Source organism: Camelus bactrianus, chromosome 32 (genome assembly GCF_048773025.1).
Source record: "Camelus bactrianus isolate YW-2024 breed Bactrian camel chromosome 32, ASM4877302v1, whole genome shotgun sequence".
NCBI lineage: Eukaryota > Metazoa > Chordata > Mammalia > Artiodactyla > Camelidae > Camelus > Camelus bactrianus.
The window spans coordinates 2,750,936-2,776,390 of record NC_133570.1 but is presented as its reverse complement, the minus strand read 5'-3'; the positions used below and the strand labels follow the sequence as shown (position 1 = coordinate 2,776,390).

Here is a 25,455-nt window from a genome sequence, read left to right as displayed (position 1 = left end):
ACTGTGGGGGACTGTCACACAGGAGGCGTCCAGAGGAACTGGAAGCCTCCATGCTTTCTCCCCACCTTTCAAGAGCTCCACTTGGCCCACGGTTTTGTTCAGCTTACCTGTGTCCATCTCATCAACCCATTTCTTTTACTAAAAGAATTTTAATTTGCACAGCTAAGTATCGGGCTTCTAGAGTGTGTTTAACCTACACACTTATCTCCCTACATATGCACGACACCTGCAAGACCATTATCTATGTCCCCATTTCGGGGATGAGGAAACTAAGGTTTAGAGAGCATGAGTATGAGTAATACTCATGAGTATTGAATAATGTCCCGAGGCTAAGTGTGAGGTTCTTATCTGGAGCTTTGACTCCAAAAACTCATCACTCACACTTATCCTCCACGCATCTTCAAGGGAAATAAGTGATGGGACCTGCTCTGGTCAAGTTCGGGCACAGAGCTGGGTGCAACCTTGCTGCCTAGGAGGGGTGCTTGGGTCAGGACCCAGGGACCTGGGGTAAGGTCTTGTTTCTCCCCACGTGCTGTGTTCAGCAAATCCCAGGACACATGGCCTTAGGAGGACAAAGATACACAAGTCCTGCTAGGTCAGTGAACAGGAGCAATACTGCAGCAATAATTAGAGCTACCACTTGATGGAGAATTGCTATGGTCTACATCAAGCCCCAGCATGTTATACCTTTTATCTTTGCAACAACCTCCTGAGGTTGGCTTATCACAGATCAAGAAACTGATTCTTCTGCAGGTAAACTGAGTGGCTCTTAAATGTTGCTGCAGATGAGAACCACCTGGGGGGGTCCCTAAGAGTCCCAGTTCCCAGGTCCCACTGCAAACCAGCAGAAGTAAGATTCTTGGCAGGGGACCCAGACATCAGCATTTGTTAAAGGCCCCTCCACCAGATAATTCAGATTGTCACCAATGTTGAAAACCAATGGGGCTCAGTAACTTGCCCAATATCACATCCCTATTAAACAGCAAAGTCAGAATTCAAACCCCATTGTGTCTTATTTCACAGCCCATGGTTGGAACACCTACGCAATAGTATTGCTGCATAGACACTAGGAAGCAAAAAAAAAAAAATAATCATAATTTAGAAGCAAAAGGCTTGGTGCTCACAGAGATAGCACCTTTTTTTTTTTGTACAGCAGTAATGTTCGACCTTGGCTGCACATTAAAACCACCTGAGCTTTAAAAGTGCTAATGTCTGAGTACCACCTCTTGAGATTCTGATTCATTGGTGTCGATAGTTTTTTTTTTAATCTCCCCTGTGATCTTAACATTCAGCCAAGGTTGAGAGTGGCCACTGAATAGAAAGGGAAGACTCAGGTTACGTCCTTAAGGGTTGCAGTTCTCCTTCGAAGCAATGTCATCGGCATCAGTATGATTTGCAGTAAAGTACGCTCTTTCCTCATCCTTCTCCATTTACCTGAGACTATAAATTTTTAGGCTTTGGGGACGGGATGGAGAGAAGGGGAAAAAAAAAATTAAGTCTGAACTTGATCTAATCCAAGCGCGTCTGGAAACAGGGTAACCTTCAAAGGCTTTCCTCCTCCCCCTGCCCTTCACTGATACCCTACATCCTGAATTCTGCCCTGTATGCTAATTGCAGAGAGCAGGGATGGAAGAGGTGACTCTCTCAATAACACAACAGGTCCGTGCTAACCGCCCTGACAGATTGGATTAGGGCGTGTTATCTCAGCCCAGCCAATCAGGCATCCCCACTCAGCACTTTGAATATGGGATAAGTGGTGCCAAGAATCAAGGACGGCAAGTAGGAAATTCGTTTTGGCATCAGCAGTGGTGTTCCGTCTAAAACTGGTTTTGTCCAGGGTCCTCACCTTGTATCTTTCCTTTGCTCCCACTTATTCTCCGTGTCTTTTCTTCATGCTTCCTAGTGATTTTGAGGCATTTGCTAGGTTCCCATTTCTCTGTCGGTCAGCTCAAGGTGTTTTCTGTTGCTTGCAACTTGCAGCCCAAAGCAATATGCTTCAGCACCGCGGAGAGCTCCCAGAGATCACCGGGGCACTGGTGGTGCTGCCACTGGGGTCAAGGGGACTATCTGATAAAGCCTTTCCCAGAGGGAATGTAGGTGTCCTTTGCCTTCATGAAATACACATGAGGGAAAGTGAATAAAGCAAAGCCTGGGCCACATGGTTCTGTTCTCTTGGAGCAACTTCCCCGCTCTAAGGCTGATTTCTTCATTTTGTTAGTCTCATTTCTTTCTGCAGGCATTAAGCTGTCAACAGTGGCTGAAGACTTTTGAGCTGGAATTCCTTGCATCCCCATAGTGGGGAGGCAAAACCCTTTTGGCTTCTGAAGATACCCTGAGGCTTCATTTTCTTACAAGACAGACTTCTAGAGCTAAGAGGTTTGGTAAATTGGGTTTCCAGTGGTCCAAACTTTATTGTGACTATTGGGAGAATTTATTTGCTTTTGAGTAAGAGCTTTTTTTTTTTTTTAAGCCAATTTTGAAAATTTCTCTCAAGAGTTACTGCAATAAGTCTACACTATTGATTTACCAAGTGGTGGTTCTTGGGGGCTCTCTGGAGTCACTTAAGAGTTTAAATTCCTCTCTTCATTACTCCAACAATATCACGAGCCCCATATAGGCTGATGTGGAGGGCTCTTGGTCCCTTCAAGGGAAAGGCTTAACAAAGGTTTCATCTGGCTCAGACGGACCCCAGTTCGCAGTGAATGACAGAGAGTCAGCACCTATGCCCTGGCACGTTCTCGGGGACATCCTGGACCAGCCCTAGAGGGGCACATTTTAAAGGTGGCTTTCGACAGTCCAATCTCAAGTCACAGCGAATGAGCGTAGGGTCAAGTCCTGGTGAAAACAGGAGGAGCTCACGTTTGTTGGCGTCTGGCAGTGCCAAGTTCTGTTCTGAGTGCGTGAGACGTGCGTGCTCATTTATTTAATCCTCACGTCAACTCTATGAAAGGGGAAGGATTCGAGTTCCCACTTGGCAAGTAGCGAAAAGGGGGCAGAGCCACCAAAAGCAGCCCAGCTGGTAGCGGGTGACGCCACCGTCAGGAGGTCTGTTTGGAAGCAGGCAGCATATGAATCATGGCACTGGCTGTGCTCCCTTTAAAGGCTTACAGGGCGTCTTCTTGGTTCTAACCACGAACCTCCCTCCTTCCCCTTCCCACTTCCTTTCTTTATCCCTTCTTTAATAAAACACTCCTTGCATGCCCAGTATTTATAACCCTGCATCTGCCTTTGCTGCAGCAGGAGTGAGACGAAGGAGAAAAGGGCTGTGTAAGGACCAACCCCAGCCCCTTGGCCAGTGCCCCCCGGGTACACTAAGGGTCCTGAGGACCACCGTTTGGACATCTCCACACTGTGTCATATTTAGGGCAGGGGTCTTCCACCTGAAAGACGGGTGTAGGTTGAAGGCACATTGCAAACTCTCTAGTGTTATCACCCTTTTGAAGGCATCCCTTTGGGGCCACGATGGGATCTTTGGACAACTGGATTTGTGCCACATCCAGGACGAAGAGTGAATTCCTTGTTGGAGAGAGTCTGTCAGATAAACAAGCAGCTACTGGACGTTCCCAGCGAGTTCAGCCGGTAGCCAGCTCTGCTGCAGACAAGGACACACCAAGGGCAGGTGTTCTTGCTCAGAAGGCAGGAGCAGGCCCCTGAGATGAAGGCATGTCTTCAGCCCCGAGCAGGGAGAGGCTGGCCCGAGCACGTGGGAGGGATTTCCGGAAGTGGATTGAGCAGACCCAGGTCCCTGCGGGCTTTAGCTGCTGGGCCACGGACCCCAAGAAGCCCCTCAGTTTGCAGACAGTTCAGACTCCAGACATGTCTCCCTCATTTCCCAGGACAATAATTCACTCTTGAGATTGAACAGACCGTGGCTTCACGTTCCAGGCGCTGGATCTGTTTTCCCCCCACCCCCAGAGGGGCAGCCGACATCTCATAAATCACTCTTCTCCGGGGCCCCACTTCTGGCCCAGAGAATCGGAAGGAAGATTCGTGAGTCCCGGTGCTCTGGTGGGTGTCACGACTTTGCTGTTACCTCCCGCCCCAGCCACTGAGCCGGGCTGAGGGTAACGGGTGAGCAATCAGCCTTCTGGCCGTCGGGCAGGCCCTGAGTTGAGCAGGTGCATCCCTAACGGACCCTCACCCCCAGCAAAGGGCCTTCTCCGCCCCTCTTCACAGTGGCACCAGCGCATGCTTGGGGTGCAGTGTTAGCATGTTTCTTCCTTGAAGTGCTGTGGAAAATCCCCCTCAATTCACTTTGAAAACACGTGGCCTTCCCAGAGGCTGCCAGCTGAGAGAGTGCTGACGACCCACCACTTATAGCAGGACTTAGCCCAGAGGCGCGGGGTGTGGGGGGCACCTCAGCCTGGCTTCAAGGCCTGACCAGAGCCCTGGCCCACCCTGCAAACCCAGCTGCATGCCTGGGGTCCCCTTCCTCCTTGTTTCTACCAGTATGGATTCATTTGGTTCAAGAGCTCCCGAAAGCTTCTCCCATCTTCTCTTCGCTGACCCCCTAAAACAAGTGCTGGCGGATTTTTTCAGTAAAGGTCCAGATGATGAATTCTTGAGGCTTTGCAAGTTATACATTACGTGACATAATTATTCAGCCATGTGCTTGTAACACGAAAACCGCCAGAGACGAAACGTGATCAAGGTGGGCAGGGCTGTGTGCCAGTGAAACTATTTACAAAAACAGGCAGCAGGTCGGATTTGGCGGACAGACCACCGTCTGCCCATCTCCGTCCTAGAGCCGGTCCCTTGGCGTCTTGTCATTTCATACTCAGCCCCCACCCGAGTTAGAGGAGGATGCCGTTGAGAGCACGGGGCTGGGGAGCGAGACGGACTGTGTCAGCTTGATTCTGCCACTGACAAGCTGTGTGGATGCGAACAGGGGATGTTCCCTTCCTGGGCCTTCCTTCTGTCAGCTGAAAAATGAGATGTTTGGACTGTCAGTTGTTCCCCAAGCGTCAGAATTGTTAAGGCGAGCTCTCTAAAAATACATCCATGTGGGCTCAGCCCAGATAGAAGGTAAGGCCAGATTTCTTAGTTGCAGATATCAGAGTCCCATTAGCTAACTAGTCCTTCTAAAGCAGAAGAGATTTCATTAAAGGAGACCAGGCAGTTCCAAGAATCTCTGGGAGAGCCTTGGAATCCAGTGTATTTACTCCCCAGACAGGGACGAGACAGACAGGGATGAAACACAGACAAGAAGGGCGACCAGCTCTGCTGAGGACTGTTGCAGCACAAGTGTCACCTGGCATAGTGCGAGGGCCCGGACGCCAGAAACACCAGCCCAGCGGCCCCGGGCCAGCCAGGACCACGGTGCTTGTCAGCAAATCCTGAATCCCTTCCCAGCGGCTCTTTCGTAACCCATTTCTACATCTCAGTCCCAGAAGAGCATCTCCGACAGGGGGCACCCCTGCTCCAAGCCTGCATTTAGCTGCAAGGGAGCCTGGCAGTGTAGTTTGCTGCTCATCCGCCTCTGCAGGGCAGGAGGACGAGCCGGGAAGGGGGTGAAAGGTGCTGAGTCAGCTGCTTACGGTATCCGCCACACCGGACTTAAAGGGGGTCCGTTTAGTGCCAAGGTCATCCAGGTTCATGCTGTAAGGGTGAGGCAAACCGGATCAGCTCACTGTCTGAAGAGCTGGTGAAAATCAATCCAGGGGACTCATCAATCCGTATCCTGGTTAAATGCTCACAGCTGAAGACTCTTTGCCCAGACCCTCCTCACCAGGGGGCGCTGTCCCATCCCAGCCGCCTAGGTCCATGACTCGTAGTTGGTGCTGTCGGGTACTCTGCCTGACAGGTGTTTTCCTCGTCCTGATAATTAATAAGTTCCAGTTGTGAGGAGGAGGCCAAAGGGACGGAGTGGTCCTTCCACCGAACAGAGTCAGCTTAAAGCTCTTTTCCTTTGCTCTCTTCCAGAAGCAGCGGTTTATTCAATGAGGTCGTACAGATGAACTTTGAAATAGCCAGCTTCAGCAGCCTCTCGGGGACACAGCCCATCACCTGGCAGGTGGAATACCCACGCAAGGGGACCACAGACATCGCTGTGTCTGAGATCTTCACCAGCCAGAAGGACCTGGTCGGCATCGTGCCCCTGGCCATGGTAAGACTCGTGTGATCAGGGGTGCTTCTGTGGTCAGCTGTCTGATTGCACCCTTGGGTCCTTCCTAGGATGCTTGCTGCATTTGTTTTATGGGATGTCTGCTTTCAAAGCTTTCCATATCCCTACAGCTTGGAAGTTGCTACATTCAGTCATCCAGGCTTCCCCAACTCCAATTATTTTCACACCGGCTTCGGGACATGTGCCCTTTCCCTGTACCAAATTTTTAGTCTTTAGTTACTTTTTCTTCTCTGTGTCTACTCCAGTTCCTTTTTTTTTTTTTTAATGTTCCTTTTTTATAAGGAAACTCTAGGCTGCTGTGTACATTAGGATAAATATGGTGTGCTGCTGCTCCTACAAACACCCCCAAAATCTCAGGTGTCTAAGACAATGTAACTTACTCTTGCTTATACCATGTGGCTTAAATGGTAGGGAGCTCTGTTCCACGCAGTCCTGCGGGGATCTAGATGGATGCATATGTCGTCGCCTTAGCTACAACATCAGGAACTCATGGCCTTCTTGGCCACAAAGACAAAGGAACAGTCAGAGAGTCACATGCAGGCTCTTCTAAGCAGTGGCCGACAAGTTGCATGTGATTACACACATCCCATTGGGCAGAGGGATGTGTCCCGTGGCCCCACCAGATCTCAAGAGGGCGGGGAAACATGGATGCAGGGGAAGAGTTCGATGAATAACCTGGTCTCTGCCTCGCTATGCAATAAGTCGAAATAGGACATAACACAAAGACAGTCTGTCTACGCAAACCCACGTTACCGACTTCAAGCTAGACCCTGTGCGGCTGGAAATAAGGAAGGAAGGAAGAGAAGGGGAGGGGACCAGATTGTAACTCTGCCTTGTGGCCACTCACCCACGTCTGTCATGTCCTGGGGCTCTTCTCTGGGGCCATTCCTCGGCGGGTGCGCAAGTGTAGAGACCCCCTCCTGGGGGGTTTCAGAGAGACGGGAAGTGTTCTGAAGCATAGCTCCAGCTGTCTTTGCCAGAATTCGCCCTCATGGACACGGAACTCGGCATGGATGTTCTAAAACCAACAGCTTTGGTATAAGTGGGCTTCATTGCCACCAGGTTGAGAAATAGATCAATTAGAGTTCTTTGAGCTACATGTGACAGACCACCCAACCCAAATTGGCTTAAGCACAATGAGAGCTTCACTGGCTCATGTAACTTCAAAAGTTTAGAAAAGTGTTTTTCAAGCGTTAATGTGCGTGTAGGTCACCAGACGATTCTTCTCGGATGCAGATTCTCATTTACAAGGTTAGGTAATCTTTTTTATTATCATTGAAGTATAGTCAGTTACAGTGTGTCACCTTCTGGCATACGGCACAATGGGTTGGGTAGTTTTTTGTATATTATATATATTTTACTGAAATATAGTCAGTTTACAATGTTGTGTCAATTTCTGGCGTACAGCACAGTGCTTTGGTCATACATGAACATACGTATATTCGTTTTCATATTCTTTTTCACCATAAGTTACTACAAGATATTGAATAGTTTCCTGTGCTCTACAGTAGAAACTTGTTGTTTATCTATTTTATATATATTAGGGGATATTTTTAAAGCTCATAAGTTATGTCACTGCCGCTGGTCAGCAGACCCCACGTTGAGGACTAAGGATGCAGGTGTGCAAATGATGTCATCCCGGAACATGGTGTCCCCTTCTCAGCATTGTGTTCCTCTTGGTTAGAGCCACTATCTGGGAGGTTCTGTCCTCAAGGTGGCTGCTGGCAGTGCCACATAACATTTTCATAGCATCGCGCCCAGAAGGAAAAGAGTGAAAGGTCTCATTGCCAATCACCCAAGCAAACTCCTGGGATTGACTCTGATTGGATCTGATTGGCTTGGCTTGGGTCACGTGTCCAGCCTGAAGCCAATCACAGAAGCCAATCACAGAAGCCAAAAGAAAGTGATGCTCTGATTGGTTGGGCCTGGGGAGCACCTCCCCCTGGAGCACGTTTGGAATCAGACTGAGAGCTGATAGGCATGGTGCACGATGGGAAAATCTGTCTTCCACTGAAAGAGGGGGAAATGGACACTAGTCAGACACAAACAACAGATGTGTGCTACAGAAGGTATTCCGTACCATGGGGATTTGTTACTACTCTGAGGCTGGGGAGGGACTTCTCTTGACTCTTCTTGTCCCAGAAAAGGCATCGACAATCTATAGTCCATAGGCCAAGGTCAGTCTGCTGCCTATTTTGGTACGCCGTGCAAACTAGGGATGGCTTTTGCATTTTCAAAGAGCTGCATTTTAAACGGTTATGTAAGTAGCTTCTTAATATGCTCAGTTTTGCCTCTTGGCTCACAAACCCCAAAATATTTTCTCTCAGGCCCTTTAGAGAGAAAGTTTGCAGACTTCTGTCATAGGACACCAACATCAATTCTAGGGCCTAGCTCCTACCCTACCTGTCCCAAAAAGGTGGGACATGCAGACCCTGTGAAGAGTGAAGTCATCAGAAAGATACGAGATACTATTCGGACCAGCATTTCAGGGAACCACAAGAGAGCCCTCTCTGAAGCAAGGCGTTATCGTTGTGCATTGTTCCTGTGATACATTTAAGGTAAAATGAAATGACTACTCCTGTCCCATCCAGAATCCCTTTGTTTGCAAATAGCTGTAAATGAATTCACACCGGCTTCACCCGAAAGGTCACTGAGCCGCTCACATCTGCACGAGTGAGCTCAGAGTTCCGAAGGCTGGATTTAAGAGCTCAAAGGATGTCATCATTTCACGTCCCCTCGAATGTACAACTTGACCTCAATTCTGCAAAGCAGTGTGGACAATTAGGAGCACTCCTAACAAGCAGACAATAAAAGAGGCGGTTTGGAGGAATTTCTATTCTCTTCTGTATTTTCCAAGTTTTTTTTTTTCCCTAGAATGAGCTTTTGTATATTTATAAGCAGCCAAAACATAAACTTTTATTGGAAGGAAGTAGCAAATACAACTGCAGCTTGACCAGAAGATGAGAAATTAAAAAAAAAAAAAACAACTGAGCAAGAAGCAAGTCCTTCTGTTCCCTGTTAGCAGCCACTGAGTCAATCGGTCGGTCTTGAGAAAAATTAATTCCCCCAACTGTTGTTCATCCTAAAGAGAAGCAAACTGCAGAGAGGTAAAACGGAGGCTGTCCGGATGGGAAATGGGCCTCGCTGGGGAAGTTCTCGCCTTCAGATCAGGCCTTCTCAAAGCCCGTTCCTAAATCCAGGAAGAAAGCCGTGGATCCATCGATGTGATGTTCGGCTCCCTTCTGTCTCACTCAGCAGCAGCTCCGACCCCCAGGAAGTAAACGAGACGGAGGGAACAGAGGACAGGGCGCTCAGCTCTCCAGCCGAGTGGCCCCTCGGGGCGGGAGCCACCTGAATCCCACTGCGCCCCCTCCCCCCGCCCCAGCACTGCCCAGTGTGGAGAACGCGGACCCGCAAAGCGGCCATTTGCCCGCCCCTCTGTCAGGCCTGCAGCCACGCGACCCCTCCCGCGTGCGGGGCAGGAAGGCTCGAGGGCCCAGCCGCACGGCCTCCGAGCATCTCCCACGCCTCCAGGCCCCGCCCCCTGCTCTCACCGCGCCCAATCAGCGGGGGAGGGCGGGGCCTGGCTGCGAGGACCACGGGCGCCCCAGGGCGGCCTGGGACCAGCCTCCTCGCGGAGACAAAGGTGCGTCTTCAGCTCTCGGGGTTCAGTTCTTCTTTGACGTCAGAAAAAAGTACTCACGCTGCAGCTGAAACTCCACGAGCCGAGGCCAGGCGCAGCCCTGTGCGTGGAGTTCCTGCATGTTGTCTGCGGGGCTGCTGGTCTCTTTTCAAGAACAAAAAGGCGCAGAGTCCACTGGAGCGCACCCTGGTGGGCGGGCGCTGCGGGGGTGCCTCGTGGGCGATCCTGGAAGTCAGCAGCAAACAGACAGGGCTTGCCCTCGTGGGGCTGACACTCAGTGGCCGCTGGGGGGACAGACAGACGGCAGACAGGACCGGGTGGTGATGAAATGCTGTGACGACGAATAATGCAGGACAAGGGGGAGCACTTAGCAGTGTAACCGGTTTCCAGTCCTGTTAGTGTCTCAGAGTTTCTTCTTGCCCTTTATTTAAAAATAAAACACTGAATGTTATGCCAGAGAGGACAGGGACGTCTGATTTCAGCAGGTATAGGAAGGAGCCTTTTGCTCCAAGACTGACTTAAACCTGGATTGACTTGCCTGGGAGGTGGCAAAGTTTACCCGGAATTTGGGTGGGTTTTTTGTTTGTTTGTTTGTTTGTTTTGCAGGGAAGTTAATTAGGTTTAATTGATGAATTAATTAATTTTTAATGGCAGTACTGAGGATTGAACCCAGTACCTTGTGCATGCTAAGTATATGCTGTACCAGTGAGCTGTACCCTCCCCCTACCCGGAATTTTGAAGAGTATCAAACAGCTATCATTTTTCACCTTTGCGAACTTAAGATGAAATCATTTTCCTTGACCCCTGAAACGTGGGGACTTGAGGGTTTTTTTTTTTTTTCTGATTTAAGCTTTCAAAATTCCTAGAATGTGCCCATCTCTCTCTCTCTGCATAAAATCAAATTTCAAATAAAGTGGCTATCTCAAGGGCTGTTTAAAGGAGAAATTGCTACTTGTTCTCAAGCCTGCAAAGCGTTCGTCTTCATCTTCATCTCTCCGGGATGCCATGGAGATTCATTAAGGTATGGAAGATCCCTGGAGCCACTGGGCGGAAAGTGCAGCTAGAGAGGAGTGTGGGGAAAGGGCCAGCAGCCCTGCGGCCCTCTGCCCTGCTCCGCCCTGCTCCCAGCCCGGGGGGCTGACCTGAGTAGAACTGCAGCCCCCAGCTTCCCTTGCCCTCTGGCTCCTGGTGGGGCTTAGTCAGTGGGAGGCACCAGAGGAGACTGGACAGAGCAGAGAGTCACCGTAGTGGGTTGAATTATGTCCCTGCCACAGACATGTTGATGTCTGATCCCCCTCCCACCCCATCCCACTCTCCCTACCCCCCTGATCCCTGACCCCGTGCCTATGAATGTGATCCTATTAGGATGTGGGATCTTTGCAAATGGGATTAAGTTAAAATGAGGCCATAAATCCGATGATGGGCGTCCTTCCCAGGAGAGTGGGACTTGGAGGAGACGGCATCTGAGGATGGTGGCAGAGCTTGGAGTGATGTGTCTACAGGCCAAGGAAAGCAGGCTGCCAGCAACCTACAGAATCTAGAACAGAGGCGAGGAAGGGTCTCCCCTAGCACCTTCAGAGGGAGCATTGCCCTACTGACACCTTTGATTTTGGGCTTCCAACCTGTGGAATCACAGAGAATGAATTTCTGCTGTTTTAAGCCACCCAGTTTGTGGGACTTTGTTACGGCACTTCTGGAACACTGATGCATCCCTGTCCCTCCCCATCTCCCTCCATCCTGTCCCTCCCCCTCCCCATCCCTGCCCCTCCCCCTCTCCTCCCATCCCTGCCCCTCCCCATCTTGCTGCCAGGGATGTGGTCCTCTGCATACAGCTCCTGTCTTGTCAAGGAGTCTGTTTCCCATGGTTCTTCTCTCTCTGGGTACCAGCAACTGAGCTGTTTAATGCAGGCTCCCACCTGGGACAGGTGTCTGGGTGCTTCACCCTCCCTGGCTCTTCCCTTTGATCCTGCCCACAGCTCAGTCATCACACACTCTCCAGTCCAGCCCTTCTGAGTGGACCATCTGTTTCCAGCCAGGGTCCTGAGGGATACATGCTCTCGGCTCTCCTTCCCAGAGAACACACCGCGATTATGCTCAGTCTGTGTAGGGAGAGGTTAAGGGGTCTCATTGGAGTATCTGAGCCCTGTGGTCATATTTTTCCACCCAGCGGCATCCTGTGGCTACCTCTCTGCATCCTTCGCCGTTGCTAAATTCAGAGAACCAGACATGGGGAACGGAACGTGCGTTAGCAGGCCTGTGCACTGTAGAGATGCTGTTGGATCCGCTTGTCAATCTGCAAGTGATGGATGACTTAACTCTGCTGTGGGGTCCGTGGGGAGGCATGCTGGCAATATCCTGTGTTGGAGAGAGAGATGAAGGCAGGCACTTCAAAGAACCGAGGGACATCTCCTTTGACGGGGATTGGAGAATATTATTTTTTAAAAGACAATGAAAAAATAATGTTTTATTGTTTCCCGAAAACACCCTGCCCTGATCTCATGCTCCCTCTCCAACTTGAAAATTTTACATTTGTAATTCTCCAGGAGTATTTTAAGGATGACTCCTTAGTCATTCTAGGCAATTGAAAAATATGTGCTCGGTTGAAAAATAACTCTCTGGGCAGAACAAGTGTTTCCTTGTCACGGCTGGGGATTTACTTTCGAATTAAATGTAAGACTAGCCCTCCCTCAGCTAACCAGTGCAGATTTGTGCCTAAGGAGTCTATCTATGACTCACCGGAAGCTGTTTTGACTTGGTGGTAATGGTTTCGAGGTTGCTGATTAATTGTCCAATAAGTGGCACCTTCTCCACTGCCTGCCACGCAGAAGGTGCTCCAGAAAGGTGCTCATTATTGCCTTTCATATTCTCATCACCGTTACCTGATCTTGAGCCTCCCCATCAGTAGAAGGAAGGGGTGGGAATGAGAGATGGCAGGGGAGTTAGCAGGCCAGCTCGGTCTTCCTCCGCGCCCTGAATGTCGGTCGGAGCCCGCGAATTATGAGATGGAGGGAGGGAAAGCCACAAGCCACCTTCTCACTTTCCACAACGTCCACCTACCACCGAGTTTGTCGTTTATTTAGTATTTTTCTCTTAGTAGAGAGCAGTAGAGGAATTGGGAGCTCAGCCTTGGGAACCAACTCTGTTGGCGTGAGTCCCAGCTCTGCTTCTGAATGGCTGTGTGAACTTGGACAAGTGGCTTGACCTCTCTGTGCCTCAGTTGCCTTCTCTGTAAAGTGGGGGTAAATATAATCACAGACTCATAGGACTGTTCTGAGAACTAAATGTACTTCGAACTCCTTGCCTGGCCCTGTGACGCCTTCAGGAAACGCTGGCTTTTTTGACTTGAATAGTTTCATGCATGAGGCACCTACTGTGTGCCAGGCATTGTTTTCTAGGTTCTGGGATGCGCTACCCACTCGGCATGTTTGTCCTCGGTTCTCAGGACCGTGTGCCGAGCCCGCCCCCGATAGGCTCCGCGCCATGCCGGGCCCGCCTGGTCCCTGCGGACCCCTCGCCCCGGGGCTCCCGCGGCGCCCTCCCGAGCGCCCGCGGTGCCGGGCTAGCGGGCCTTCCGCTGCGATGAAAGTACTTTCATCGTTCCCTGACTTTCTCTTCCTTATGTTTTCATCTGTTTACATATTTATTTCCTGCCTCCAGCAGCCCTTCTCCCATCTGGAATGCCGGCTCTGCGACCTCTGGGACTTTGACTCTGTTTGATTGTGGCCTTGAGTCCCTTACCGGTCCGGTTATTGCCTATTCCATCGCGTACTGACCACGGGCCGGCTGGGCGCCGGGCTTCAAAGAACTGCCTGTACCTGTGTCCGGCGTCCTAGAGATGATCCTGCGGTGTCACTTTGAATGTCCCCTGTGCTCCTAGGTCCCTCGTTCCCTCCTGCTGCTGCTAACCTAAGACGGCAGGTTCTGCGGTGCAGACACGCGTCCGGTCAGTTCTGCCAAGTCTCAGTGCCCACCAGCCGAGGAGTCAGCCCACCACATCCTGGGAGTGCTGGCTCCCAGTCAGCTCCATGGGAAGGAAGCCAAGAATGGCCTGGAAACTACTGGACAGGCTAACAGCCAGCCTCTTGAAGACTCCAAGTGGCCAGTGAAATGCTCCAAAGGAATAATGGATGGTGGGCTCAGAATTCTCTTGTGTTGTCTCTCAGACAGCTCTCAGAGGCAGCTGCGCCTCCCCACCTTCCCAGTTGCTCACCTCTTCCAAGCCACCGTATCTCCCTGCTTCTGTCCTGACCCCCGACAGCCCAGTCCTCACCTTGAAGCCTGACTAGATCTGTCTCCTCCAGGCTGTCATGCATCTGACAACTCCCACTGCACTTTCAGAAAGAGAGAGAGAGAGAGACAGAGACAGGCAGAAAGAAAGAAAGAAAGGAAAGAAGGAAAGAAGGAAGGAAGGAAGGAAAGAAAAGAAAGAAAGAAAGAAAGAGAGAGAGAGAAAGAAAGAAAGAAAGAAAGAAAGAAAGAAAGAAAGAGAGAAAGAAAGAAAGAAAAGAGAGAGAAAGAAAGAAAGAAAGAAAGAAAGAAAGAAAGAAAGAAAGAAAGAAAGAAAGAAAGAAAGAAAGAAAGAAAGAAAGAAAGAAAGAAAAGAAAGAAAGAAAGAAAGAAAGAAAATGGAGGGAGGGAAGAAAGGAAGACAGAGAGAGAAAATTACAGTGGGCCTCACCAGAGCTGAGACAGTCCTGAATGTCTGGCCCACAGCTACTCTCTGACCTAATGACCTTCCCGCCTCCCCTGCCACCACATTCCAGCCACAGGGCCTTTGCACTTGCTGTTTCCTGTGTCTGGAGCCTCTCCCTCAGATTCCATACTGCATGTTCCCCCACATGAATCTGCTCAGGCTGATTCAGTGGCCTTATCACAACCCAGTGGCCCTCTCTGCTCTGACTGCCCTTTCTTTCACAGTGTGACAGAAAATCCCAGGTTTATTTGTGTGTTCATGGTCTGAATTTCCCCACTGGGATGTCAGCTCCAAGAGGGCAGGGGCCACTCTGTCAGCAGCATCTAAAGCAATGCCTAGCACATAGTAGATGCTGAATAAGGAGCTGTCGATTGAATGAATGAATGACCCATTGAATCAGTCCTCCCCACCCAAGTGTAAGCTCCTCCATGTAAGGGACCCTTCTCTTTTCCATCATGTGGTCACCAGCACCTGGCTCTGCTCCGGCCAAAAGGACATTGCTCTGGAATACTTGTTGCCAAAATTTATCCAGCCTGAAGGAACACATGTGCTTCTTTTTGTTGGGCGCGTGGTTAGTGGGGCCAAGGGTAACATGAAACAACCATCAGCCTTTATTCTGTAGCCCTATGATTGGATCGGCACTTGGGGCAGGTGAGAGCATCAATCTGTGAATGAATTAATAATTCATTTTCAGTCACTGTCATGCAGGACAGAAAAGGCAACATTTTGGAGGAGTGTGTGGTACAGAAGCCCTTGGGGGTCCCCGAGACCCTTTCAGGGAGGCTGAGACGAAAACCATTTTCATCATAATACTGTAATAGTTATTTACTGATGTATAACAAGTTACCCCAAGATGTAGTGGCTTAAAATAGCAACAAAGAGCCAGGAATTCAGGACCAGCTCTGCTGGAGTTGGGGGGTGGGCAGTTCCGTCTCAAGGTCTTTCATGAGTTTGCAGTTGAGATGCTGGCTGGAGCTGCATCATCTGAAGGCTTGACCGGGGCTGGAGGGCATACCTCCCAGTGCCTCGTTTCCATGGCTGGCAGGTTAGATCCTCTCCAGTGGGTTGCTTGAGTGGCCTCCCAACGTGGCAGCTGGTTTCCCCTGGAGACCAGAGTGGAAACAGCAAAGCCTCTTATGACAGCCTCAGCGATCACACACCCTCAGTTCCCTGTATTCTGACCCCATCAACCGTCTCTGATTCAGTGTGGGAGAGGATGACACACGGGCGTGGCTCCCAGGAGGCAAGGATTACTGGAGGCCATTTGGAGAGACTGACTCGCCAAATGCAATGACGTGATTTGCCCTTTTCACTCTCTGTCACAAGTGCGCAGAGGCATGGGACGGTGTCTTCCCTCTTAACAGCTAATGCAAGGTGTGCTTTTGTCATCTTGAGTTTCCAGAAGTTCCGGTTTTAATTTCTAATACAATGAGTATCGCTCCGCATAACCTACGTAAGCCATAGCTCTTTGGGATCTGCAGTAATTTTTAAGACTGTAAAGGGACCCCGAGACCAAAAAGTTTGAGAGCCCCTGACCTGGTAAGGAAGGCTGGGAGAGATGGGTACTAGAATAAAAAGACATGCTTAGGGAGAGGTGAAGGCCAGGCTTCGTCTTCCTGAGCAAGCAGTTCTTTACAAGTGTGCCAGTTAACTGTGAGCGGGGATTTTTATTCATTATGTATCTTTCCAACTAGAATCCTCTTCATGTGACTTTCCCTTCAAAAAAATCATGATTAATATTCCCAAGGCAATGGGAAAACAGCCAAAAGGAGACGTCAAGCTACCTGTAGTAGAGGCTTCATGGGCAGAATGACCTGTTGGTTCATTCCTTGAACAAACTGTTATTGGCTGTCCACAGTACGCCAGATGAATGTCCTAGATTTTGAGTAACCAAAATAACCAAGGGTCCTGCTTAGCTGCTACATGAATGAACATGCCCTTCATTAATGACATCGGAAGGAAAAGAGGCTGGGCTGGGTTTAGAAGCCTGACTTCTCTGTCTTGGGAAAGATGCTGTGAAAATAACATGTGTGTTTCCTCTTCCTAATTCGTGTCCTAAGGGAAGGTCCAAACCACTGGTCCAAGCAGAGTCTTCATGCAGATTAGAAAGAGGTTCCCCTCCATAAGACACTAGACTCCCCTCTGTCAGAAATTATACTATATCTGTGATGTGAACGGGGAGCCCTTGTGCAGTGTGAAACCTGACCAACTGTACTTGGCAGCCCTGCCTGGACTTATCTGCAAGCCAAGTAAAACCCACTTTCCTTAGTTACAGGGGAAGAGATGCTATCTAGCTGTTGTTCATTCTTCTGTCAGTTTCCCTTTCAACCTCATTTGAGGTTTTAGCACCAGACTAAGGGCTCTGATTTTCGCCTTGTCTGTGTCAAGAATCTAAAGTGACTGTTATTAGTGGCTTGAGGTTCTTGGTGTGCCTTTTACCTCCTTCCCTTCCAAAAGGGCCTTGAAAAGGTGGGATTTATTAGAAAACTAGTCTATGAGAAGTTTATAATTCCTTTCCAATGACTACTGTCAGGCAGTCCTGGCAGTGACGGCGTCCTCACTCTTGCTGATAAATGCTGGCTGGGGTGGGTGTACACTTCACCCACAAAAAGGATAAATGATCAAGTTACTCAGAGCAGGAACTTTAAACCCACTCACTCTCATCAGACCTGAAATTCACTTACAAATGCGAATATTATCTCAGATGCCTGCTTGCATAATATTAAGAGATTCTAAATAACAAACTTTCTAAGATACTGCATTGTGTTCTGTAATGGAAGAAAAGGGAAAAAAAAATAGTTTTCCAAATGCTTGTAGAATCTTTGCTGTGCTCTAGTGCAGACATCACCGACACCAAATTCCCTGCATACTAAAATTTCTTGAGAATAAAAAATGAAAGGAATTGTTAATGGAATTTCATTTTCAAGAACCTTAGGTGGGTGCCGATTTGAATGAGAATTCATCTTGGTATTTTGCTTTATAAATTAATATAAGAACATCTAGATGAAATGAGACTTTTTTTTGTCTCCAGCTGGAGTTTGTCACGGAGTTTAAAAAGGTCAAAATCGGCACATTCATTTATTTTATTGAAAAGCGTTCCCTTTTGCCTTCCAAACGCGCAGGTGAGAGGGTTCCAGCTTTCCCTTTGAGGGACCACCTACGACCAGGTTACATATGAACCCCTGAAATGGATCTCCATTAACTCAAAGCAACCTGCCGCGAAGGTATAACCCCTCGCGGCTGCAGTCAAATATTCGAAGAGCCCCGGGCAGTTTGTAATTCTGTTTCTGACTCTAAAGAGAACTCCTGAGCCGTGGCTGACCGAACGGATACCGTTTACCCGGCGCACAGTCCTGCCGAGCCGCCTCCCTGCCCCAAGTCCTGCCCCGGATGAGAGTTGCCCTTTGCTCACAGGTTATGGGAGAGCCCAAAGCTGAGGGCAGAAGTAGTGCGTGCTGCACGTGGTGCGTTCAAGGGCCCCGGAAGGTGTCCCGCCACTTCCTGATTCTCCCCCAGAAACCCCCCTCCATCTCACCTCTATTACTCCACTCACTCAGGGTGGACAGCCATCCTTCCTCCCTGTAGCCAATCCAGAGTCTGAGAGACCAGCTCAAAGGCTGTAGCTATGGTCTAAGGCTTTTCTTTTTTTTTCTTTTTTTTTTTTTTTACTGTAACCCTTCCAAATTACTCTTGCTGTCTGATTTTTAGGGTGTCACCCCTATGCCCCTCTCCTCTCTGCAAAGAGCTGGACTGGATGCCTTTCTTGGTCCTGTGAGTGGCCAAAGGCCACAATGAGTTGTAACCCCCTTCCCTGACATCTGCTCAGCAGTCTACAGTTTATACAGTACTTTCCCGAACTGGTCTTGTTTTATGTTCATCAGTGTCAGTCATGGAAAATCCTCCGTAGAGGCAAACATCACCAGTGTCCCTCTGAAAATGCGGCCGTGTGGTCCTGGGGACTCTAACCTCATAGGGCCAGAGGCAAAAACTAGCCAGACTCTTCAGAATCTGTAGCCACCCCAGTTTGGTGAATTCGTGAGATCCAAGTTTGCTGAATCACACTGAGATTCATTTCTGTGATAATAATAATTACCACCTCCTGAGGGCTGGCACTGTCCTAAGGACTTCATCATCATCCCTTCATGTAATCCTCATGGCAGCTGCTTCGGCAATGTCTGAGCATAGATCATCTTCAGTTTGTGGGCAAAGAGCAGTGAGGCCGGTGGGCGGAGCTAACATTCCTGCAGTTACACAGCTTGGAAAGGGTGCAAATGGGGTTTGAGCTCATACCCAGCTCCAGTGTCTGTCTTCTTCAGCTTCATACTTTATAGTGGAAAATATTTACGATAAAAGGATGCACAGGAGGAGGTGAATGATGGTGAAGCTGTTAATGATGGTGGTGGTGATGATGATGGTGGTGATGGTGGTGGTGGTGATGATGGTGATGATGATGGTGATGATGGTGGTGATGGTGGTGGTGGTGATGGTGGTGGTGATGATGATGACAATGGTGGTGATGATGGTGGTGATGGGGATGATGGTGGTGGTGATGACGATGGTGATGATGGTGGTGATGGTGGTGGTGATGGTGGTGATGGTGACGGTGGTGGTGATGATGACGGTCTTGGTAATAGTGATGATACCATCTCTGAGAACAGCTAAAAGTCAGATCTGATGAATAAGAAGGTTGGAGAAAGAGAATAACGTCTTTGATTCAAAAGGAGCTGTCAATTTATTGAAGAGATTTACTTCTTTCCTTCCTTGTGTTCCAAGTTCACTCTGACAGTAGTTCCCAAGGGTGAGCAGCGACAACATCTCATACATGGGTTCCTCACAGGAATAGATCATGGCCTTCCCGTAGGGTGACCAGTCATCCCAGTTTGCTGGGACTGAGGAGGTTCCCAGGATATGGGACTTTCAGTTTTAAAACTGGGGCAGTTTGGGCAAACCAGGATGAGCTGGTTTATCTACCTCCCAAATTGACTTTGTTGCCACACACAGGATGTGTATGGTCCACTGTCATTATTTTAAGACCATCTTGTTGCTTTATAAGCAGAGATTCTTAACTGGACAAAAATCCTTTGTCTTAACGCAGCTGGAAAATGAGTTTTGTTTGCAGTCCGTACATATCAATTGGAAGATTTCACACAAATACGTTCAGATTCCTGACTTCTCTTGAAAGAATCAGAAGATCCGGCAATCCGTGGCCCAGATTTTCACGTGACAGCAGCTAGTGGAGTCCTTTGGACCAGCATAAACTAGGGTCTGCAAAAGTTTCTGCCAACTCTGTTTCATCCTTTTGTTTTGCCTGCCTAAACTCTGGAGGCATCTCAGCTGAAATAACGCACAGGATTTGCACAGTGCTCGGCATTTAGAAAGTACTCAGCTGTCTGCGTTTATGGTGCCTTCTCAGTAACTGCACCTCTTAACCCAAGCGCACTGCAACCAGTCAGCAGCAGAAAGGAACGGAGTGCTGGCGCGGGCTGCAGCATGCCTGGACTTCGACGGCATCTTGCTAAGAAAAAGAAGCCAGCCCCGATAGTCTGCATGTTATGAAATTCCATTGATAGGAGATGCCGGAATAGGGAAACCCAGAGAGAAAGAAAGTAAGTTTGTGGATGCCCGGGCTGGGAGGGCATAGTGGTGACAGCTGAGAGATACGGGGTTTCTTTTTAAGGGTGATGTGCTATGAAAGTTATTGTAGAGATGGGACACCACTCTGTGGGTCTGCTCAACACAATTAGGTTACACGCTTTAAATGGGTGAATGGTATGGCATGTGAAGTGTATCTCAAGCAGTTTTTTTTTCAATTGATGGAGCCTAGTTCAATTTCAAGTGCAAATGCTGCACCCCTTTGAGGTCATAAATGTCTGAAAGGATGAAGAGAGATACAGGAGGCTCTCGGGGAAGGCGTGAACCCATCCCTGGGGAGAATGTAGACCCTAGAAGTGAAGAGCCCGGGTTTGAGTCCGGACACCCAGGACCGCCAGTCCACGCTGGTACCCGGGTCCTCCCCACTGCCACGTGATGGGTCGCCCTTCACGCATCCAGGTCCAGCCTCCAGGCCTTTGTCTACACTATCGTCCCCACTTGGACACGTCTTCTGTCACCTCCCTCACTGACCCACGTCCACTGTCTCCTTCTATAATAACAGTAGGCCAGTCACAGCAGACGTGTCTCCCAGTATCACTACCAGACTGGGATGGATATGGCCAGGTCCTGACCCCCAGTCCCGAGGAGAGTGACCTTATTTGGAAATGAGGTCTTTGCAGATGTGATTAAGGTGAGGATTGAGATGGGATCGTCGCAGATCAGGGCGGCCCTAAATCCGACGAGCGTCCTTGTGAAAGATGGAAAAGGAGACACAGGAACACAGAAGAAGACCGCATGAAGACGGAGGCAGAGACTGAGGGGTGCGGCCACCGCCGGAAGCTGGGGGAGGCAGGAAGGACGCTTCTGTAGAGCCTTAGGAGGGAGCACAGCCCGGCTGACACCTTGACCTCGGACTTCTGGCCTTCAGAACCGTGAGAGAATAAATGTCTGTTGTTTGAAGCCACCAAGTTTATGGTTCTCTGTCACAGCGGCCTTTTTAAAGAAGAGGAGGCTGAGGCCCAGAAAGGCTTAGCAACTTGCCAAGGACACACAGCTCATGAGCGGCCGACTGTGGTTTGAATCAGGTGCTTTGTGCTGCGATCTCCACTCCACCAGCTGGGACGGCCGGGCAGAGACCCAGGAGGGGTTTCAGCGAGCGTCAGACAAACTGGGAGCAGCGACTGTCTGACCGTCTCCAGGCTGTCCCCACCCCTACGCCTGTGATCATCTCTCACCGACCCTCACAGACCACTGCTTCCTTGCATTTGCCAGAAAAACCGCAGAGGCAACAAAAACAAGCTCTCGTTCCCTTAATCACTTGAAAGAAAGAGGCAAGATCTCTCTTCTCCCCAGGCTCCTATTTGTCTGCGTCAGGAACTGCATGCGGGACACAGGACTTTGACGACCGGATGACCGCGTCTGCTTCTCAAAATTAAATCTGCCCAGCCGAGCCCAGGCAGAGGAAGCTGGAACATTTCCCCACTAATTTGCAAAAGGTCTGCATTCATCGGCGGGCTCAGCCCAGGGGCGGCCGGGGGGCCTCGGGGCTGCTGCTGTCTGGCTCAACCCTCTTGATGTGGACCTCACGTCCTGGTGGATCCTCGCAGACTTCTCAGCAGACACACTCCTTAACGATTAAGGAGGAGAGCAGGGATGCTCGGCCCAGCCAGCGGGAGAGACACCACCCAGCCGGCAGCTCTAGTGCACGTGCCGCGCCAGCAGCAGCCAGAGGATGCTCTGCGCGCCCTGGAAACCTCCTAATTCAGACACTGCATTTGCTGGTGTAGACGAGGGCCAGATACTTTTTTTTAATCCTGATTTTACGAGGAAATTAGAGATAGTGGCATGTGAAATACTTGTAATTTTAGATAGATGATAGATAGATAGATAATGAATTTAAATGGTTGGCAGCATAAAACATTTTATTGTTATGTTTGCTACATTAAGCTTTTTCTGACTACCCTTCTCATTTTCTTCAGATTTTTTCTTTTTCATTTTTTTTCTTTTTTTGGTTGGTGATAGACCAGAATGTCTCCTTGCTGTCCTATTATCTGGTTCTTTTCAAATTCTCTTTAACACACACATTAAATTTGATGCTAGAGCCATGGTTCAATGACCCTGAGCCAAAACCTACCCTAGTCATTCATTTCATCCTGGAGTGTTAGGGAAATTTAAATACGACAGAACTAGTCATCGCGAAATGCAAATTAAAGCATCATTATGCTTGCTAGAATGGCTGAATTTTTTTTAAATAGACTATACTTCAGTTTTTAAAAAAAAGACAGATCATCTCAAGTGTTGGCCTGGATGTGGGGAAACTGGAATCTGCCTGTGTCGGTGGCGGGAACATAAAATGATAAGCCGTTTGGCAGTTAATCAACGCATTACGTGCTCGCGTGCCTGCGAGCCGGTGACTCTACCCCTAGCTGTCTGAGGAATGGAAACCACCTGCCCGCCCGGAGACGGGGGGACAAACATTGTGACACAACACTGCTCGTAACCGCCGCAAACTGGGATCAGTCCAAATACCCGTCCACTTGGGAAGCGGAAACAAATTGAGGGACAAAGAACAGAACACTGTTTGGCAGTAAGAAGGGGAAAAAAGCCACTAAGGCAGCAGACAACTTGGAGGAAAGAAGCCAGGCACACACACACACACACACACACACAAATTACATATTGTAGGAGTCCACAGTAGGAAATTTCTAGAAAAGACAAAACTTGCGAGAGGGGAAGCCCGTCGGTGACTGCCTGGGGCCCGATGCAGGAGCAGAGATTAACCGCCGACGGCCCAAGGGGAGCGCAGGCTGATGAAAGTGTTCGGAGGCGGAAGAGCGGTGGCGGTTACCGCCGCTGCGTGAGGCCACGGACGTTGGTCACACCGCGCAGTTACAACGGGTAGGTTGCGTAGTGTGTGTACTTGTCCTCAAAAGGGCCCTGGGGCCGTCAAAGGGCTCGGGGAGTAAACTGCATTCTACTCTTAACCCGGGGGATGCAGGTTGTGGCTTGCTTGTTCAGAAAAAGTCAGGAACTGGGGAGACCTCTCCGTTTGCTGCGAGGCCGTGTTACCGATCTCGGCCACTAGGGGGTGCTGTCACCCATTGCTAACGAGGGAGACGCTCGGTTTTCAATGTGTGATTGCAGCCAAGGAGGATTCATGGGGCGTTTTGGAGAAACGTGGGCAGGCAGTGCTGAGAGCAGCATGAGTTCTCTGTGCCAACAACTAGCGTGGTATTCACTGGGCAGTGAGATGTGGGAACCTTCTGGCCGTCGCCGAGGCAGCCCACAGACTCAGAGCGGACCCCTGGCCCTGCCCGTGCGTCCCGGCCCCTGGAGAAGGCCTGGGATACCAGCCGTGCTTGTGCCCAGACCGCCGAGCGCTGGGGCAGACGTGGAGCCGGGGACGCGCCCAGCTCAGTGAGGGTCCCTCCCTCCCATCACCTCGCCACTGCACCTCCCCCCAACCCTGGACCAGCTGGGTGCTCTCGGCATTCACCTGGCAGCATCTTCTTGACAATGTGGGGCGGCCCCTGTTGCCCAGATTCAGTCGTGCTGCCCGTCCTGTTCCTGAGTCTGACCACCCGTTCTGGGACCCAAGATCCTTCTGTCAAATTCCCTTTGGCTTGAGTTGTGCAGAGTTCATTTCTGAGCTCGCAACCCCAAAGGCGCACTTGGTAAAAAGCTCTCTGTGCGATTTGGATGAGCACCAGGAAAGCCCCTTCCACGACCCTCCCCTCTTAGGCCCCACAGCTGTGGGCTCAAGATCTCACCATCAGTGCCTCGTGCCTCCGAGTTAGCATCTCCCTCGCCCTGGGGGAGCCCAGTGGCCCTGGCAGGGGCCTCCAGTTAGCTCAGTGCATCGTGCTTGAGCATGAGTGTGTCTACTGGAGAGCTGGCTGTGTCCACGTGGACGCCACGCTGGCTCCTTTGGGGGACTTGTCGGCCTACGTCCCGACTTGCCGGCTTCCGGAAGAGGTGAGAGCTGGGATTTAAGCGATTCACACAAAGCTTATTTATCATATTCACGCAAAGCTGGGTGCAGGTCACCCTGGGCTCTGTTCTATCCAGTGGCTTAGGGATTTGACTCATGCCATCCTGCACCCAGCGTTGCCCCACCAGGGAGAGAAAACAGAGACCTGGACTATTTACAACAGCCAAGACATGGACACAGCCTAAGCGTCCATTGACAGATGACTGGATAAAGAAGATGTGGTGTGTGTGCGTGTGTGTGTATTACATATATATAGTGGAATACTACTCTGCCATAAAAAAGAATGAGATAACGCCATTTGCAGCAACATGGATGGACCTAGAGATAATCATTACTTAAGTGAAGTAAGTCAGACAGAGAAAGACAAATATTATATGATGTCACGTATATGTGGAATCTAAACAAATGACACAAATGAACTTATTTACAAAAGAGACTCACAGACAGAGAAAACAAACTTACAGTTACCAAAGGGGAAAGAGGGAAGGGGGATAAATTAGGAGTTTGGGATGAACAGATGCACACTACCTTATATGGAATAGATAAAGAACAAGGATTTACCATACAGCACAGGGAACTATATTCAGTACCTTGTAATGGCCCATCATGGAAAAAAAAAACCCGAGAAAGAAGAGCTGAATCACTTTGCTGTACACCTGAAACTAACCCAGCTTTGTAAACCAACGACGCGCCAATAAGAATAAAAAGCAGAGAGCTGGTCCGCTGGCTCTGACCTGCCTCAGCCCAGAAGGGAAACACACCAGCTGCCCCCGCATGGGTCATGGGCCACAAGGGGACTGGGATACCTGACCTCAGTGACTCAGGAAGGAGAGGAGGGCTGGGCACGGAAGCACACCTGGAATATCTCTGACACCAGCTGTGTGTTGTTGGTGACAGAGACAGTCCCAAGGTACAGGAGCAACACAGGTAGGACCGGCCACTTCTGCCCGCTCCCTAGTGTCCCTGGGGCAGCCTCTGCCCGCAGGACTGGCCTGTGAAACATCCTTGACTCACAGCCATTGCATCTGTCTATACTTCCGTGAGGCAAAAAGATCAAAAACAGAAAGCGACTACATCGTTGAGAAATAAAGGACATATTTCTCAACTGCTGCCTTTCTTGCAAAAAAAAAAAAAAAAAGTGACATCTCGCTGGGAAGTTGATGTCTCGTATTCCGTGTGCCATCCCAAAGGGCGGTTCCGTTTAATAACTCAGTTACAGCACTGGACCTTCTGCCAACTCTTGCCTTCTTAAATTGAATTGTTTTTTTGTTTTAAATGAACATTTTGGAATAGGTTCTCCATCTTGTATTAGAAGCCAATTGACGGATAACTCGAGTTCGGCTCCCGCACCCCAGTTTGCGCTGTGAATGAATTGGAAGTAAATGAGGTGGGAGTTGGGCTTCCCTGTAGTG

At 49.7% G+C, this 25,455-nt stretch overlaps 1 protein-coding gene across 1 annotated transcript in view; it reads left to right on the top strand.

Moving 5' to 3' along the window:
• The window catches only part of TMEM132C (transmembrane protein 132C), a 305,189-nt gene that overhangs the window by 237,703 nt on the left and 42,031 nt on the right, over positions 1–25,455 (top strand). The window contains exon 4 of the mRNA XM_074356073.1: positions 5,923–6,106. Coding sequence (XP_074212174.1) covers positions 5,923–6,106 — 184 coding nt within the window. The remainder of the gene's footprint in view (positions 1–5,922; positions 6,107–25,455) is intronic.